This window comes from Gavia stellata, chromosome 6 (genome assembly GCF_030936135.1).
Source record: "Gavia stellata isolate bGavSte3 chromosome 6, bGavSte3.hap2, whole genome shotgun sequence".
Lineage (NCBI taxonomy): Eukaryota > Metazoa > Chordata > Aves > Gaviiformes > Gaviidae > Gavia > Gavia stellata.
Genome location: NC_082599.1, coordinates 33,090,190 through 33,105,088, shown reverse-complemented (window position 1 = coordinate 33,105,088; position 14,899 = coordinate 33,090,190). Strand labels below are relative to the sequence as shown.

Genomic DNA, 14,899 nt, shown 5'->3' with positions numbered 1-14,899 from the left:
ATATTTCTAATACATAAACGCTTCTCTCTCTTCTTGTTCCCCTCTATGTACCCGGGGTGTGGTCATTCTACCATCTTCAGTGCATCACTTGCACATTCTCCTCCTCTTTCAATGCATTCCCTTCCCCCCCTATCGTACCCGGAAAGCACAAGCAGTCCCTCCCACTCAGTGTCCCAGGCCGTCGGGAAGCTCAGGGGTCTAGTCAACCTGTCCTTCCAAGGAGCCTGGCAGCACAAACAGCAGCTCCAGGGCTGTCTGTCAAGTGCTCAGCAGCACTAGAAAAATGAGGCATCACCTTATTGTCCAGAAATCCCCTGTTGCTAGACCTAGCTTTTAGTGGCTTATTGACTCTATTACCTATCTCCAAGTGGGGTGCTGGCCCATCCCCCGAAGCTGACATCTTCAGACCAAAGCTGAGGATTACTCAACTCCATGGATAATCATAGTGCCATATGTATATGGGTGTGCACACCGCTCATGCAACCACCTGTTCCCAACCCCAGCTTGTCCTGAAGCAATGCACACAATCATAGTACCAACCTAGCTTCTCCCCTAGCACACTCTCATCAGCCAATAAACTACGCAATATGCCCCTTGTCTGAACTGCAAGCGACTTCTTCCCAGGCTTGTACTTCACACCCCAGACCTTAGAGAGATTCAGGCTCTCAGTTGTGTTACCTTGACTTTCACCTGTGATGAAGATCTGGAGTCTGCCGTTTGAGTAACCATCTCTCATATCTGTAGGGCATGCCCGTAATGAACAAACCAGAGAGGGTCGCATGAGGAAACTGAAGAACTGTGCCTTTGCTCCGGGGAAATGCCTACAGAGAAGCATACTACTGGAATCCCATCTGAGCTATCAGACTGGTTACCAAATATACAGTTGCAGCTCTCTTACAACTTGAAGTACTAAAACAACCCGAAACAAGCAACAAACCAACCAACCCACAAACCAACAAGCCTTTTACTGAAGTGTAAGTACTTCAGTATGTGTACTTCAGGCAGTTTTATTTGTGCACAAGAAACCCAGCTCCACCCATAAACAAGTATTGAGTATAATTATTCTCTTTCACTTGATGACTCATTAACCAGTAAAATGACAGAGTTCTGTCTTAAGAGATGAGTTAAAAAAAAAATCCTATTTTACTTTTTCAACTGCATTTTGTCTAAAAATTTAAGATGTTCGCATCTAAACCAAAAGGTGTTACATGCTTGGTATCATGGGTACACAGTGCTCAGCACAAACCCAAACACCATGATCAATATTTCTTAGCTATTTTAAAGAGATTCTTCTCCTGCCCCAGAAGTCCTCCTCTCATCTGGAGTACCCTACTATTTTCCTGTCTATCACAATCTAAAAATTTACACAGGAAGAGGAGGTAAACTCCTTGCATGAAAAATTATTTATAATTTTCTTGAAACATTTTCCTACCAAGCTAATGTACTTAAAAGGAATATGCTGATGTCGTGCAACAGGGTGAGTAAGAAGCCATCATCAAGAAGTGGTGACAGTATGTTGAGCTGTCAAGTACATAATTACTAAACAATCACGGGCTAGCGGAGGCAGGTGTAGCTCGCAGATGTGATGCATACAATATCCAATGCAGCAGTGCTATACACAGCTTTTCATTTTCAATACAATCCACATCCCACGTATCTGCACGATAAGCACAAATCCCAGCCAGATGCCAACTACTGCTGACCCTCACCAAAAAAGCAGTATTCAACAGTACAGAGATTATACTAAGAACTAACCAAACTATTTTCTTTGCCCAGGTTGCTAAAAACTTGATATGGAACTGTGAGTTGCTTCCTTCCCTTGGAAGGTTCTTCCCTTTACAACAACATTTTTCTTCCCTCAAATCTTTTTAAAGTGATTTTAACGCCTGCCACTATATATGCTGGAGGCAAGGTTTATAGCTTTTATTAGGTCAACTAATAGAACTTGGAGGAGTGGAATTTACAAGCTCCTCCTCCTTCATAGTCCTCTCTCAAAAATGTTTTAGACACTAAGCACACTTTCAAACTTTAAAGAAAAAAAAATAATATTGTCTTCTTCCTTTTTTGCGCTCTGAAAGTTCAGAAATTGTTTGCATTCAGATATGAGTGGCAGTGATAAGAGTTCATATGGACAATTATTTTTATTAGATGCCTGACTGCCTTGTTACACCTCACTGTCTCCTCAGATGGCAGTGCTCCTGGGAGCTGCAGAAGAGGAAGATGACTATTGTGAGACACAAATCAACCGGTAAGAACAGACAGTCAACTCTCAACCAGCTCACTCCCCCCAGCATTTGCACGTTTAAGACCCCCGCACACCTGCCTGCCTGCTACACACAACAGAATAGTCTCTGGCAACTGAAATGCCATGTTCCATCACAGCCACTGCACTCTCTCCTACCTGGGTGAAATTTCATGAATCCCTGATATACTGAAAGTCAGGAGAAAAAAACCTAATAGTATCTTCTAGTCTAAGTCCAAGACATAGCAGTCTGTGACACTGCTATGATACAAAAAGAGAAAGTATATACAAACAGAAGGGAATAAACATGCTAGGAAGCCATTTCTCTTCCCCGAGCCCTCTGCCTCCAGAAAGAAAACCGGTATCTACAGTTTTCTAAGCAGGATCCTCAACTATTAAGGCAACCAGGATCCCACCATACTGGAAGAGATTTTATGCTTTAAGCACATAAAGAAGTGATTGCATGTTAAGATTTCTATATTGAAGCCATTCAATATCCCCCATCCCATTTAAGTAATCTCTCAAAAAAACCCAACCCCCCCAATCTTCCAGACTCCCCCCAAGACTTTTCCTTCTTCAGTGTAGTCAACGAGTATCTATTGACACTTCCAATCACTGTAACAGAAATTCAAGACATAAGCACAGAATTACAAATAAAATCTCTTTATTTTTTCTAATTAGTACTTGTATTAAATAGGAATCAAAGACCAACTCCATGTTAGGACCCATTATGCCAAATACATTGCAAAACAGGGACTGAAAAGAAAGTCTTTATAAGAGACAGAACGTTTTCTAAGACAATTTTAGCAAATAACATACATACCATAATTGACTGACCTAGACTGAATAATACATCGGATCAATCCAGCAGTATGCATACCTCAATGATTTTACTGGTTGATCTGACAGGTATTTCTTTAGGGATTGCTAATTCCACTCCTCTAGCTACATCTATGCTGTTGCTAGTTAATGCAGTGTACAGCTACTGCACAATGTTCTGCACCATGTTGATAGAAAGTTAATCCCACTAATTACTGAGGCATTGTGACATTTATTTACAAACAATACAGGTTTCTTTTTTTAATTAGTTATACCTACAAATGTTGTATGTGCATCATAGAAAGGACATTTTCCATTTAAGAGACCGGACTGGTCAAACTAACTGAGGAAGTGATGTGTGCAAGGGAGAAAAGGCGAGCGAAAGCTGGCACTGCTTTTTAACATGACTGAAAACAAACTGTTTTGCAATTCTCATCCAAGCTTCGTGATCATCCTAGATCTTAAGACACTCACTCAGCTCTTCAGACTCATGATAGAACTTGTAATTTTCTGAGAAAGGTTACAAACTTTTTGTTTCTCTCATCCACACGGAGAAAATGCTCTTACTTACATTTTCTGTCACAAGACATTAAGATCAGGTGTTAGCTTTTGATCAGAAACAGGAAAGTCAAGATGGAAAAAGTCTGCTACAGGACAGACAGGAAGCCCCCCTGCGTGTGCTATAATAATGTGCTATTGCAACAGCAAAAAAATCTGAGCCTTCTTTTCACAAACCAGACTCTTTTTTTTTTCTGAAAAAAGTAAATAATTTATTACATATATTTTTGCTCTCTGCCTCAAAGTGTTGGGCATTCATCTCAGACACCTGAACCATGACAAATGAACTCTGAGTATAGTATGAGCAAGCATGTTAGGATGACACTCGCTGTACAGAATACCTGGATGATCAGTATAATTAGCACCACTTAGCTTTATTTAAAAATTGATGCAATATTGTACATAAGGAAAGAGAGTGTTGGTCATATTTACTGAAAATCAGTATCACAATGAGTAAAATGGGACTTAGGCAATGGTAATTGTTTTATTTTAACAATAAAAAACCAAACTACACTAACAAAGCAGAAATAAATATTTGTGAAAAACGAGCTTTCTGACCTCTATTGTTACAGGAAGCAGAGCCAACAAGATGATCTGACCATCTCATGGAGAAGGAAGGTGAGAGAATTCCTTTACAGATGTGAAAGGTTCATTTATAGAGATGGCATTGATTTGAATCAAAGAAATAAAAACAAAAATCAAAACAAAAAAAGCCAGATTTTCTTTATGCAACATTTAAATAAAAACTCATATTTTGCTTTCTTATTTGAAAGGGACATTTTAAGAAACACCTGAAACAAACATCTAATAAGTTTTCTTCCTTGTATGTAAACACACTATAAACTCAGTTAGAATCTAATTTTTTAACTGAGGCTTCTACAAGACTTCACAGCTAATAAACCCAAATTTTACAGAAAGTCCTAAGATATATAGAGAAAATAACAAAATTCGCAGAGCCTAGTTAAAAATAACATCTGCTTTCTTAACATGGCTGAAGGGAAAAAAACCTTATTCTTACTGAACTTTCAGTTATTCCACCAACCCTGTTTCTAGTCATTTTAACAAAAAGGAAAAGAAAGTTAAAAATGTAACGTAACCTACCCCTCTTCCTAGTTTTGAACCGCTGGCCTGTTAGCACCGGCTTCTGATTCTTATTCATAAAATTTCTGGAGAAAAAAAGAAAAAATGTAATTTTACTATGATATTTACAGACAACAGCTTAAGTAAAGGCAAAATAAACATTCAGTGTAGTAAAATCCCAACATGTAAAAGGGAAAGAAAGTTCTTGACGTATGCTCAAAGAATAATTCACATTATCTTAAAGATGAAGAGCACTATGATCCAAGGATAACTTTAATGAGATATGCTTCTCTCAAAACTTCGCATACCTATAAAAAAACAATGACGTTTCAAACCTGAGCAGGAAGGTGATGGAGCCTCTGCCCTTACTGCCGGGGCAGGGGTACAGCAGCGCTGCCCATACAGCTGATGGGGATGCTTGGGGGCACAGAAGCCACGAGGACACAGGACTGGGAACAATCCTGGCGGGGCTGTGCACCACACAGGTCTTGCCCTCTGGCATGTTCACCAGGCAATTAGTCTCCCAGGGCTATACACCATCCTTCTGAAGAAATCACTGTGGTCTAACCACAAAGACAATGTTTTAACAATCAAATCCCTCTCAAATGTTTCTTCCAAGCATCACTATATCTTAGAAACTTTTGGTTCCTAAAAACCTGTATGTGTTGTAAAAATAATAAAAGATAACCAACTTTGCCCCCATCAATTTTGTGTATAATAAATACATAGTTAGGGACCTACATGGCACATCATATAATAATAAGAACAGTAAAAAAATATTTGGTTTATATTACTTCAGAGCTTAACGCCAAATCTCAACATGCAATGTTAAAAAATTTGGTAAGTGATCATGTATTAATGCCATTTTATCTAAAGAAAACAAACTATTTTTCAGCTTTGGACGTAATTAGTTTAATCACAAGAGACACAGCTTGCGCAATGAGCTGCTAAACCGACAGCTGAATGCAAACAGCAGTGAATACAATGAAGCCTTGCAGCACATGGCAATCATCACCGGCCATCCCCCTGTCCTGCCAACAGCAAGTGCCAGCGCTGGGACTTACAGGCCACCGGGCATTACATCACTGTTACATAGGATTTGCTATGGATCTTTTGCTCCCTTCACAACAGAGCTCAAAAGCCTCTTTCTCCACTTAGCTGTCTCAGCGGCAGAGGAACAGGAGGTGCTTTACAAGTTAATTAGGCAGATAATCCAGCAGTCAACAGGGATAAGCAACAGCCCAGCCCTAGCCAATGACCGGCTAGATTTGACATATTTATCTGCTTTGTCTTTGTGCCCTTCAGTTATTTGTAAGAGACTGATCTATAAAATATAACATTTGCTCAGGTATTTTTGATTGCTTTTATGCTTGGTGCCGCTATCTTACACCTTTTTCTGGGTCTAACAATGTTCATTTCAATAGATTGCAGGAGGAGCCCATGAGATTTGGGAAGAAAGTGTTGAGCAAGCCACACAGCAGGTAAGAATTAATCCTCTTGTCATAGCTGTTTCAGAGCACAAACATGCCATTGGGCTGGGATCCACACTGCCTGCTTCCTTAATTCCTTGGGGGCAATGAAATGAATGACACCTGACCTTCAACCCATCCATACTGGTACAGTTTCCCAGTTGCTATAAAAGATACAAATGCATATGCTAAATTTCTAGCACGAGACTTCTCCTTTCCTTTGATGCACTGTCTTTTTAAACTGCTAGAAGAGTTGCATGCACCTGAAGCTTGACTATTGGATTTTAAAACTGTTCCCTGTGAATATAAAATATGCCCTTTAAGACAGCTGGGAACAAGATTAAAAAACAGTTAAAGTAAGACTCACCACTTGTGGCAGATGTAATGACTAGAGGTTCAGTGCAACAGAAGAGACTCTTGAATATTTAATTACTAGGAACAGAGGATCTGCCTTCTTCTATATTTAGCTTTAAATGCACTGCGCTCTCATCTGTTTGAGTGAGGGTCAGGCCCTGGCCTAGGGAGAGCAGAGGCACTTTCATCAAGAAACTGCAGCACAAGCCTGCGCAGAATCAACCCAGTGATCTATACAACAGCCCAGGATTTACCTATACTACAAATGACACCAGGTACTGCAAATGAGATTTTAAAGTGCTGTTGCCACCACAACAGGTGCCTGGATGATAGTTTAAAATTTACAAAAGTGAATGCAATGCAAAAACATTTTTTTTAAATCAAGAACACACCACCACCAACACATAAGTGATGGCTGAAGGTTGTAAATTCAGGGTGGCAGCATATAAACTTGCACAGTATATTTGACTGCATCACAGTGCAGCCTGCCTCTCAGGTGTCACATAGCTATAAAGCCTTGAAAACATAAAAGACCTTGAACTATTACATATATTCTCCATTTTGAAAGGTACAAGATCTGAGTACGTCAAAGCCAAAGGCAAATTTTGAAACGCCAGTTAGAGAAGTCATAATGGTCTTCAGAGGAGTAAAGATCTTAAGGATGGGTATGGGTAGGAAGGAAATAGGCTCAAAAAGAAAACCCAAACTACCAGTCAAACTTACATCTTACAGCCCAACATCCTCCAGGGTTCGTACAAATTGCCAGCAGGGAAGAGAGCAAGAGATGGAAATGATAGCTCTTTATCACAGTCCTTTCAGACTCCACTCTTCTACAGAAGATGGGAGAGGGTCAGCAATAGATGCTTTACTCTTGATTCTCCCTTTAGGATCCAGAAAACCTCTTGTAGAAAACTCATGTGTTCAAATTCAACACCCAAATACTTTTTATTTCATAAGCAGGTAAGTCAGAAGCTGGGCTGACTCCAGCAGGAGATGTCAAGACAGCAGTACAGAACCAGGCACCACACTCCAGAAAGGGCTGATTTTCCATAAAACCCTCAAAATGTCTAAGCCTGCTGTTAACTAACTTGCAGCCACAAAATTCTTCAGAAAAATAAAAAAAAGCATGACTTAAAACAGTTCCCCAAATTCCACTCCCACTCTTGTTAACAGGCTTCTACAAAACAGACTCAAAGAATACATAAGTTGTTGAGTTGGTATATTCTCCTGAAACTGCTTGAAGACCATAAGTTCAGCTGTCTCTACAGTTGCTTCTCATTTACATGCTAAAGACCCTAAACAGTTAAAATAAAACTGAGGGACATCTACATTTGTAGATATCTAGAAATATGATATAGCAGTTTCTATAATCGACCAATCCTTCTCACACAACTAATAAAAATTATAACAGAATTAGTAAAACTGATTTATAAAACCAGCAACACATGAAGCAAAAGTTACTTCAGAGCTTCAGCAAGCTTGAACTTGTTTAACAAGTTCAAAAAATGCAGTCTTTTATCCATACCACAGGGAAATTCTTATGATAATTAACTCCTAAATTATTGAAAGCCTCGATAAGGCTGAAATTTCTACCAAGCTAAAATACTGGAAACATTTGTTCTTGGAAACATATTGCTCAAATTGAAAAAAAATAAATACTGAAAATGTTTATCCAAACCAATACTATTTTTCTAAGCATCATTTTACACTTCTTTTAACCGAAATCTCAGAATCATCTGAGGTTCTTCAAACATCAACATGCTCACAAGGAATTCAAGAACAGTTGCTTTGCAGCAGCGAAACTTCACTGCTCTAGTTATGGAGAGAGGGAAATCAATGCCTGACAACGTCAAAAAAAAGAACAACCATTTAATAAAACTCTCTACCAAGATATAATGACTCTGTATACACAGAGCACTATAACAACGGCGAGGGAGCCCATGGGGCAGGTGGTGACCCTTTAGGCAGCCCACCAGTGGGCTCCAGCAGACCTGCTCCATGGGATGCTGATGCGGGGACTCATGCCAATGACGTTTGATTGACAGGGTACTGGAGAGAGCTGCCAGAGCACCACCAGCTTTCACAGGAACAGATGCTTGGCAGGAATCATTTCCATCCCCTTCCCGTGCTCAGACATCATGCAAGACAGGAGAACTCATCACAAAGTCAAATAAAATAAAAGCACAGATGGGGAGAGTTTCTATGAAGGAAAAACCCCAAGCCACATATCAAGGTCAATCTTCTTCCCCCTCCCCAAGAAGTGGAATGTCCAGGACATTAAGAGGCTTTATTAGGTCTTTTCATCCAGCAATGTTACTAGGTGTTTTCATCCCCTCACTGTTACATTTCCAGGCTTAGGATGAAAACGTAAAGAGGGTTTTCCTCGTCTTTCAGCAACAAGCCAAGGAGCTATGTTAAAAGCAAATTACCAAACTCGAGCAGCATGGAGGAAGAGCTGCCCTTGCACTTCTGCTGGAGAGGAAACAAGTCAGCACACAGCCAGCAGCTGTCTTGGCTCCCTGGGAAGGCAGCAAGCATCTACATTACGAGCTAACAAAATCTGTAGGTGGAAAACTCATAAATCATTACCAGTACAGAGGAACAGAGGGATGTAAGGGGATGACAGGACAGGGAGGATGCAGTGCAGCTGCCAGTTCTCGCCAAATCCTCGTCAGGCTTCCCACTTTCCACGCAGATACTGAGTCCCTGTGGGGACTCTTGCAGCTCCTCCTTTTCCACAGGTACTTCCCAACATCCGGGTGTGGCAAGAGGCGAACAAACGCAACGCACATCAGTCACGCAGCCTGTACGGTTGCTGCAGCGTTCACCACCACAACAGCTGTGAAGCATTTTCTGCTTTAACACAGTTTCAGCAGCCTCATAAGGCTATGAAAACCACCTCAGCTGCCAACATTTCCTAGGTTGGTCAGTGTGAAGGAAAAGCTCTTTATACATCCAAGGCAGTACGATGGCCAGCCCGCCATGTGAAGAGTGGCAGCAACACTCCCTACCTCCTGCTAAAGCTCACTTTGATACTATTGAAAAGGAGGGAAATAAAAAGCTCTATTTGCTGCTTCCCAGGGTCCCAAGTGCTGAGGACGAGACCAGAGCAGCGCTAGGAAGCCATCTCTCCTCTCTCCTTCATTGCACAGCGGGGGAGTTGGCAAGACCAAGCCCCTACGCTTAGTGAGAGACACTGGGTTTTCTTTACACAGATCAACTTGTGCTATTCCATCACCATTTTCTGACTCATACCCTCTGTTCCTAAAACATAGGTTTTTTAAGAAGTGACTAATAACCTGGCAGTCTGTAACTTCAACCATGGTACAAATCAGCCGGAAGGGCAGCGCTGGCAGCCGGAAGGTTTATCTTGCTCTTTTGCCCGCAGAGGCCACAAGTAGAGTTACAATGTTTATGAAACTTTTATCCCAAAAGTCCCACTCAGTAAAGCCAGAGCCAGGCTCTCACCACATTAAGATCCCCTCACTGATTTTATTGCACAAACAACCTCAATGGCAACATGCAGGGACTAAGCAGTCGCATAACGATGTGCAGGGTGAATACAATCAACATCATGTTTTAATATTTACATGAAAAAAGGATACTGTTAATCCACATGTTCATTGCTGAAAAATACATCTTCTGTTATGGATTAATTTTGCTTATGACATTACAGCACATGAAGCAACTAGACACTGACCTTTGATTTCATACTTGGAAGCATGCCTTAGTCACCAGTGGCTATCATGCGTAGTATCTTAAGATAGTGTTGTAGCAGGTTTTCAACATGCACTGAATGCCCTGTCTTTCCAAAAAGAGCTTTCCAGAATCTCTTAAGGCACTTAGTATTCCCCCCCCCCCCCTTTTTTTTTTTTTTAAAATCACAGGACACTTTTTCCACAGTAAAGAGTAAGCATCCACTCCAATAAAAGTACTTCTTTATCAGTATGCCCAGTGGGAAAGAGAAAACAAAGAGGTGAAACAAGTGGAATTGGTTTCATTCTGCAGCAACTACAAATACCAAAAGAGAATGAAACTTACCACACATTAAATAAATAAAAATCTGTGCTCATGCAAGATTCTCCAGCCAAGAATTGTACATGTAACCTGTGAGTAGTTATCCAGCTGAGAAACAAGTAAGTCCAGACAAAAATGAGAAGGCAAACTCACCAAAATCTGCACCATAAATATCATCACCTAACTGCTAAACTGGGATGCACAGGAAGATGTTTCTTGAAAAACAGTCAAAAAACCCCACTGCTACCAATTAATGTACACTGCATTAGAGATCCAGCTTACTGCATGTATTTCAGGAGAGCGGGTATTTCTTAGGTCACTAACCAAGAATTTTTACAGAAGCAGCTCAACAAAGTAAGAAGGTAAAAACAAGACAGAAACCTCCCATGATCGAAGCACTCCAGATGCACTTCAGAAGGTCAAGAGAACTGTAAATTGAACCACTGAGGCAATGGACCTCTATGTCTCGTAATCAGCAACCATATGAAATATGCATGAATTATGGCACAGTCAGTGAAGAAAAATAAAAAAACAAGAGGAAAAAAATTCTTAATCATTGACAGGTGAAAATACAAGTCAAGAAAATTAAATCATACACTTGGATTGACACACACAAAAAGTCATCTTTGGTAACAAGGTTTCTTTCAGCAACTAGGAAGAGGAATAAGATATAATTCTTCAAGGACAAGGTATTAGTACGAGCTTTTCTTACACTGTTGAGAGCTCTCTTAGGCTGCTGCGCTCCTAACTGGAGGACCCTGAAATAATAATAAAGATGGTGTATTGCTACAGATCTCTTCATACCCAATTAACACTCATTTTAAGGTGATGGCTAGTCATCCAACTCCAAGCTTCCATGCCTTGCCAGCAAGAAAACCTCTTAGAAAAAGAACGGGATAAAAAGGATCGATAGAGATCAGGATCGGTGAACTTAGAAAACAAGCAGATGACAGTTCTATTCCAAAGCTAAGGTGGTGGGTTGACCCTGGCTGGATGCCAGGTGCCCACCAAAGCTGCTCTATCACTCACCTCCTCAGCCGGACAGAGGACAGAAAATATAACAAAAGGCTCATGGGTCAACATAAGGACAGGGAGAGATCATTCACCAATTAATGTCAGAGGCAAAACAGACTCGACCTGGGGAAAATTAATTTAATTTATTACCAATCAAGTCAGAGTAGGAAAATGAGAAATAAAAACTAAATCGTAGAACAGGTTCCCTCCACCCCTCCCTTCTTCCTGGGCTCAGCTTCTTTCCCAAATTCTCTACCTCCTCCCCTCCAGCAGCACAGGGGGATGGGAAATGGCCACTCCTTCCTCCTTAGGGGGAGGACTCCTCACACTCTTCCCCTGCTCCAGCGTGGGGTCTCTCCCATGGGAGACAGTCCTCCACGAACTTCTCCAACCTCAGTCCTTCCCACGGGCTCAAGTTCTTCACAAACTGCTCCAGCATGGGTCCCTTCCACGGGGTGCTATCCTTCAGGAACAGACTGCTCCAGCGTGGGTCTGCTGCAGGTTCACAAGTCCTGCCAGCAAACCTGCTTCGGCATGGGGTCCTCTCTCTCCATGGGTCCACAGGTCCTGCCAGGAGCCTGCTCCAGCATGGGCTTCCCATAGGGTCACAGCCTCCCTTGGGCATCCACCTCCTCCAGTGTGGGGTCCTCCATGGGCTGCAGGTGGATATCTGCTCCACTGTGGACCTCCATGGGCTGCAGGGGACAGCCTGCCTCACCATGGTCTTCACCACGGGCTGCAGGAGAATCTCTGCTCGGGTGCCTGGAGCTCCTCGTCTCCCTCCTTCTTCACTGACCTTGGTGTCTGCAGAGTTATTTCTCTCACATATTCCCACTCCTCTCTCCGCTACTGTTGCACAGAGGTTTTTTTCCCCCTTCTTAAGTATGTTATCCCAGAGGCAGTACCACCATTGCTGATGGGCTCATCCCTGGCCAGTGGTTGGCATTGGCTCCATCAAACACAGAGGAAGCGTCTAGCAGCTTCTCACAGAAGCCACGCCTGTAGCTCCCCCGCTACCAAAACCTTGCCACGCAAACCTTTTTTTTCCTTCTGCAAGACACCACATTCAATGGACTGTGTAGATGCTAGAACAGGATTCTTGAATTTGGAGGGACATTAGATGTGCTGTTTATCCTGAAAAATATAACCATCTTAGAAATCACCATAAGAGATAATGTTGCTAAAGGAAAAATGGTGTAGCTGATGTTCTGCAAAAATTATTATAAAGGCAGTGCTGCAATTTACCTCAAGCCTTCCTTAACGTTTGGCAGAGAGAGTTGTGCTAGCTACTGTTCACAGTACACTTGGAAGAAATCATTAATGGAGTTACTTTATAGGGCCCCCTGAACCAGGTCTCCAATAAAACCAATAAATGCAAGTATTCAGAAGAAAACGTGTTAAAAATAATTACCAGAGAGGCTTCATTCCTAGCAACGAAGTCCATCAGAAACAAGACAACACAAGAACAGCTCAGTAATGAAGGCCAATGCAGAAAGAGCAGCTTTCATATGTAGCGTGCCACTCCTCTGCTCAAGTCCACCCTGCTTCTCTTTTTTTAATGTATCAGCCCACTGAAAGTTATACTTTTACAGTGTCAACCCTACTCATACAATTCAAATATCACAACAATATAATCAGAAGATATGCCGCTTCCATTTTTCTTGTTATCTCAAAGCCCTGAGCTGCAGCAAAAGCACAGGAGATCACTGGTGTCTCCAGGATACAGTGCTGCAGCATTTGAAAACCCATAAATTGTCTTCAAAATTACAAGGGCTAAGCTTAAAAAAATATAAAAAAAAAAAAATACAAAGTGTGCATTCCCCAGAAAGCAATGCCTCCCAGTTGCTAACAGTTTATTATTTCATAAACTAAATACAGTAATTGGAGGAGGGATGTATTAATAGCCAGCACCTCTTACACACTTGCAAGCAGTGAAGGCCTTGGCTTTAATAAAGTGACAACTGCTGTAAGCAGTAAAGCAAACTTTAACTTAGAACTACCTAATTATTTCTTCAAAGCATGTGCAAGGGAAAGGAGTTCACCAAGTTAACATACGGCTTTTTACCTGCAGGACAATGAATCAGCTTCCAGATACTTGAATTCTGATATTTCTGGCTAAAAAAAGATGGTACAAATAGCCAGCAGTGGAAACACACAACGCTTTGCACCATGTCAGCTATTCCAAACATACCAGCTAACACTGATTATGCTGTTAGCAGCATTTACTTGGATGGAAAAGGAGTCCATAACTGACTTGTATCACTCTGCATCCCAAAAGCAACCCCATGTTCCCTGCGGCTGCTTCTTCCTCCTCAGAGCAGGTTGAACATTTTGACAGAACACACTAGTTTTGGTGAACAAATTCCTGGAGTGTGGGATAAAAGTAGTCGATGCTCAGATTGCTTCAACCTGCAAATAATTATTTTCTAGGCAGTGATGGATACAAATCCTCTCAGACCAAGCTGAGATAATTCTATGGCAATAGATATTGATTCATATCCACAAGTTGGCTGTTGGGGAAAAAAAAAAAAAAACCCAACCCCAAAACCCACCCAACAGTGTATGGCATGGGGTGCCTACACAATCAACTATTATCTTGGATGAGTCAGAAAAATAGCTATTACAGACTGAACATGCAGAGAGGGGGAACACACTTGCTATCCTACCCACTGCTTGGCAGCTCACATACCAGTGCTCTCAGCCTGACTTCAGAAAGTAATTTCTTCACCTCTGTGAGGAAGCCTGAAAGCTCTTCAATGAATTCATGGAAGAAGAGTCTATCAAGGGCTATTAAACACAGGGATGATACAACCTTCTAAGCTGAAAATTGCTGTAAGTATGACAAGAGCATAAGAGCATGAAAGGAAGAGACATGTAGCACTTCCATCTATCTATATTTTTACACCACCACATCCTTTTCCTCCCCCCTCTTCTTTTTTTTTTTTTTCTTCTTCTTCTTACATCTACCCAACTCTACAGGCCACTTTCAGAGACCAGACTCTGGACTAAAGGCCAATTTCCCCCAGTAAGTCAAGCTTTGGTCTGAGGTCAGGTAACTTACAGGCATCATGTATCCCACATAGCTCCTTCTCACTCTGTACTAAATCCATGAACACATAAGACAAGCATTACTCACCCATGACAGCATACTCCACTTGGGAGTACTACGACAACAGCACTGAGAGCTGGGTGGCAATTCAGTAAGGCCAGGTGAGGAGGAGAAGTAAACCTAAACCCCAAGACGACTGACCTGGGTCAGCATTACTAGGTCAGCAATACTAATTTTGTAGGAGGTTGCTTCTTTTGAGATGAGGCAAAACGTTCAAACTAGTTGCCTTCAGTGATG

At 41.5% G+C, this 14,899-nt stretch overlaps 1 protein-coding gene across 3 annotated transcripts in view; it reads right to left on the bottom strand.

Moving 5' to 3' along the window:
• BZW2 (basic leucine zipper and W2 domains 2) overlaps nucleotides 1–14,899 on the bottom strand; it is a 59,706-nt gene that overhangs the window by 32,870 nt on the left and 11,937 nt on the right. The window contains exon 2 of one of the 3 annotated variants that reach the window (XM_059818532.1): nucleotides 4,721–4,785. The exons of 1 other annotated variant lie outside the window; for it this stretch is intronic. In XM_059818532.1, coding sequence (XP_059674515.1) covers nucleotides 4,721–4,778 — 58 coding nt within the window. In that variant the 5' untranslated portion in view covers nucleotides 4,779–4,785. Of the gene's footprint in view, nucleotides 1–4,177; nucleotides 4,204–4,720; nucleotides 4,786–14,899 lie in introns of those variants that run through there. One more of the 3 variants, XM_059818534.1, reaches the window with a different exon arrangement.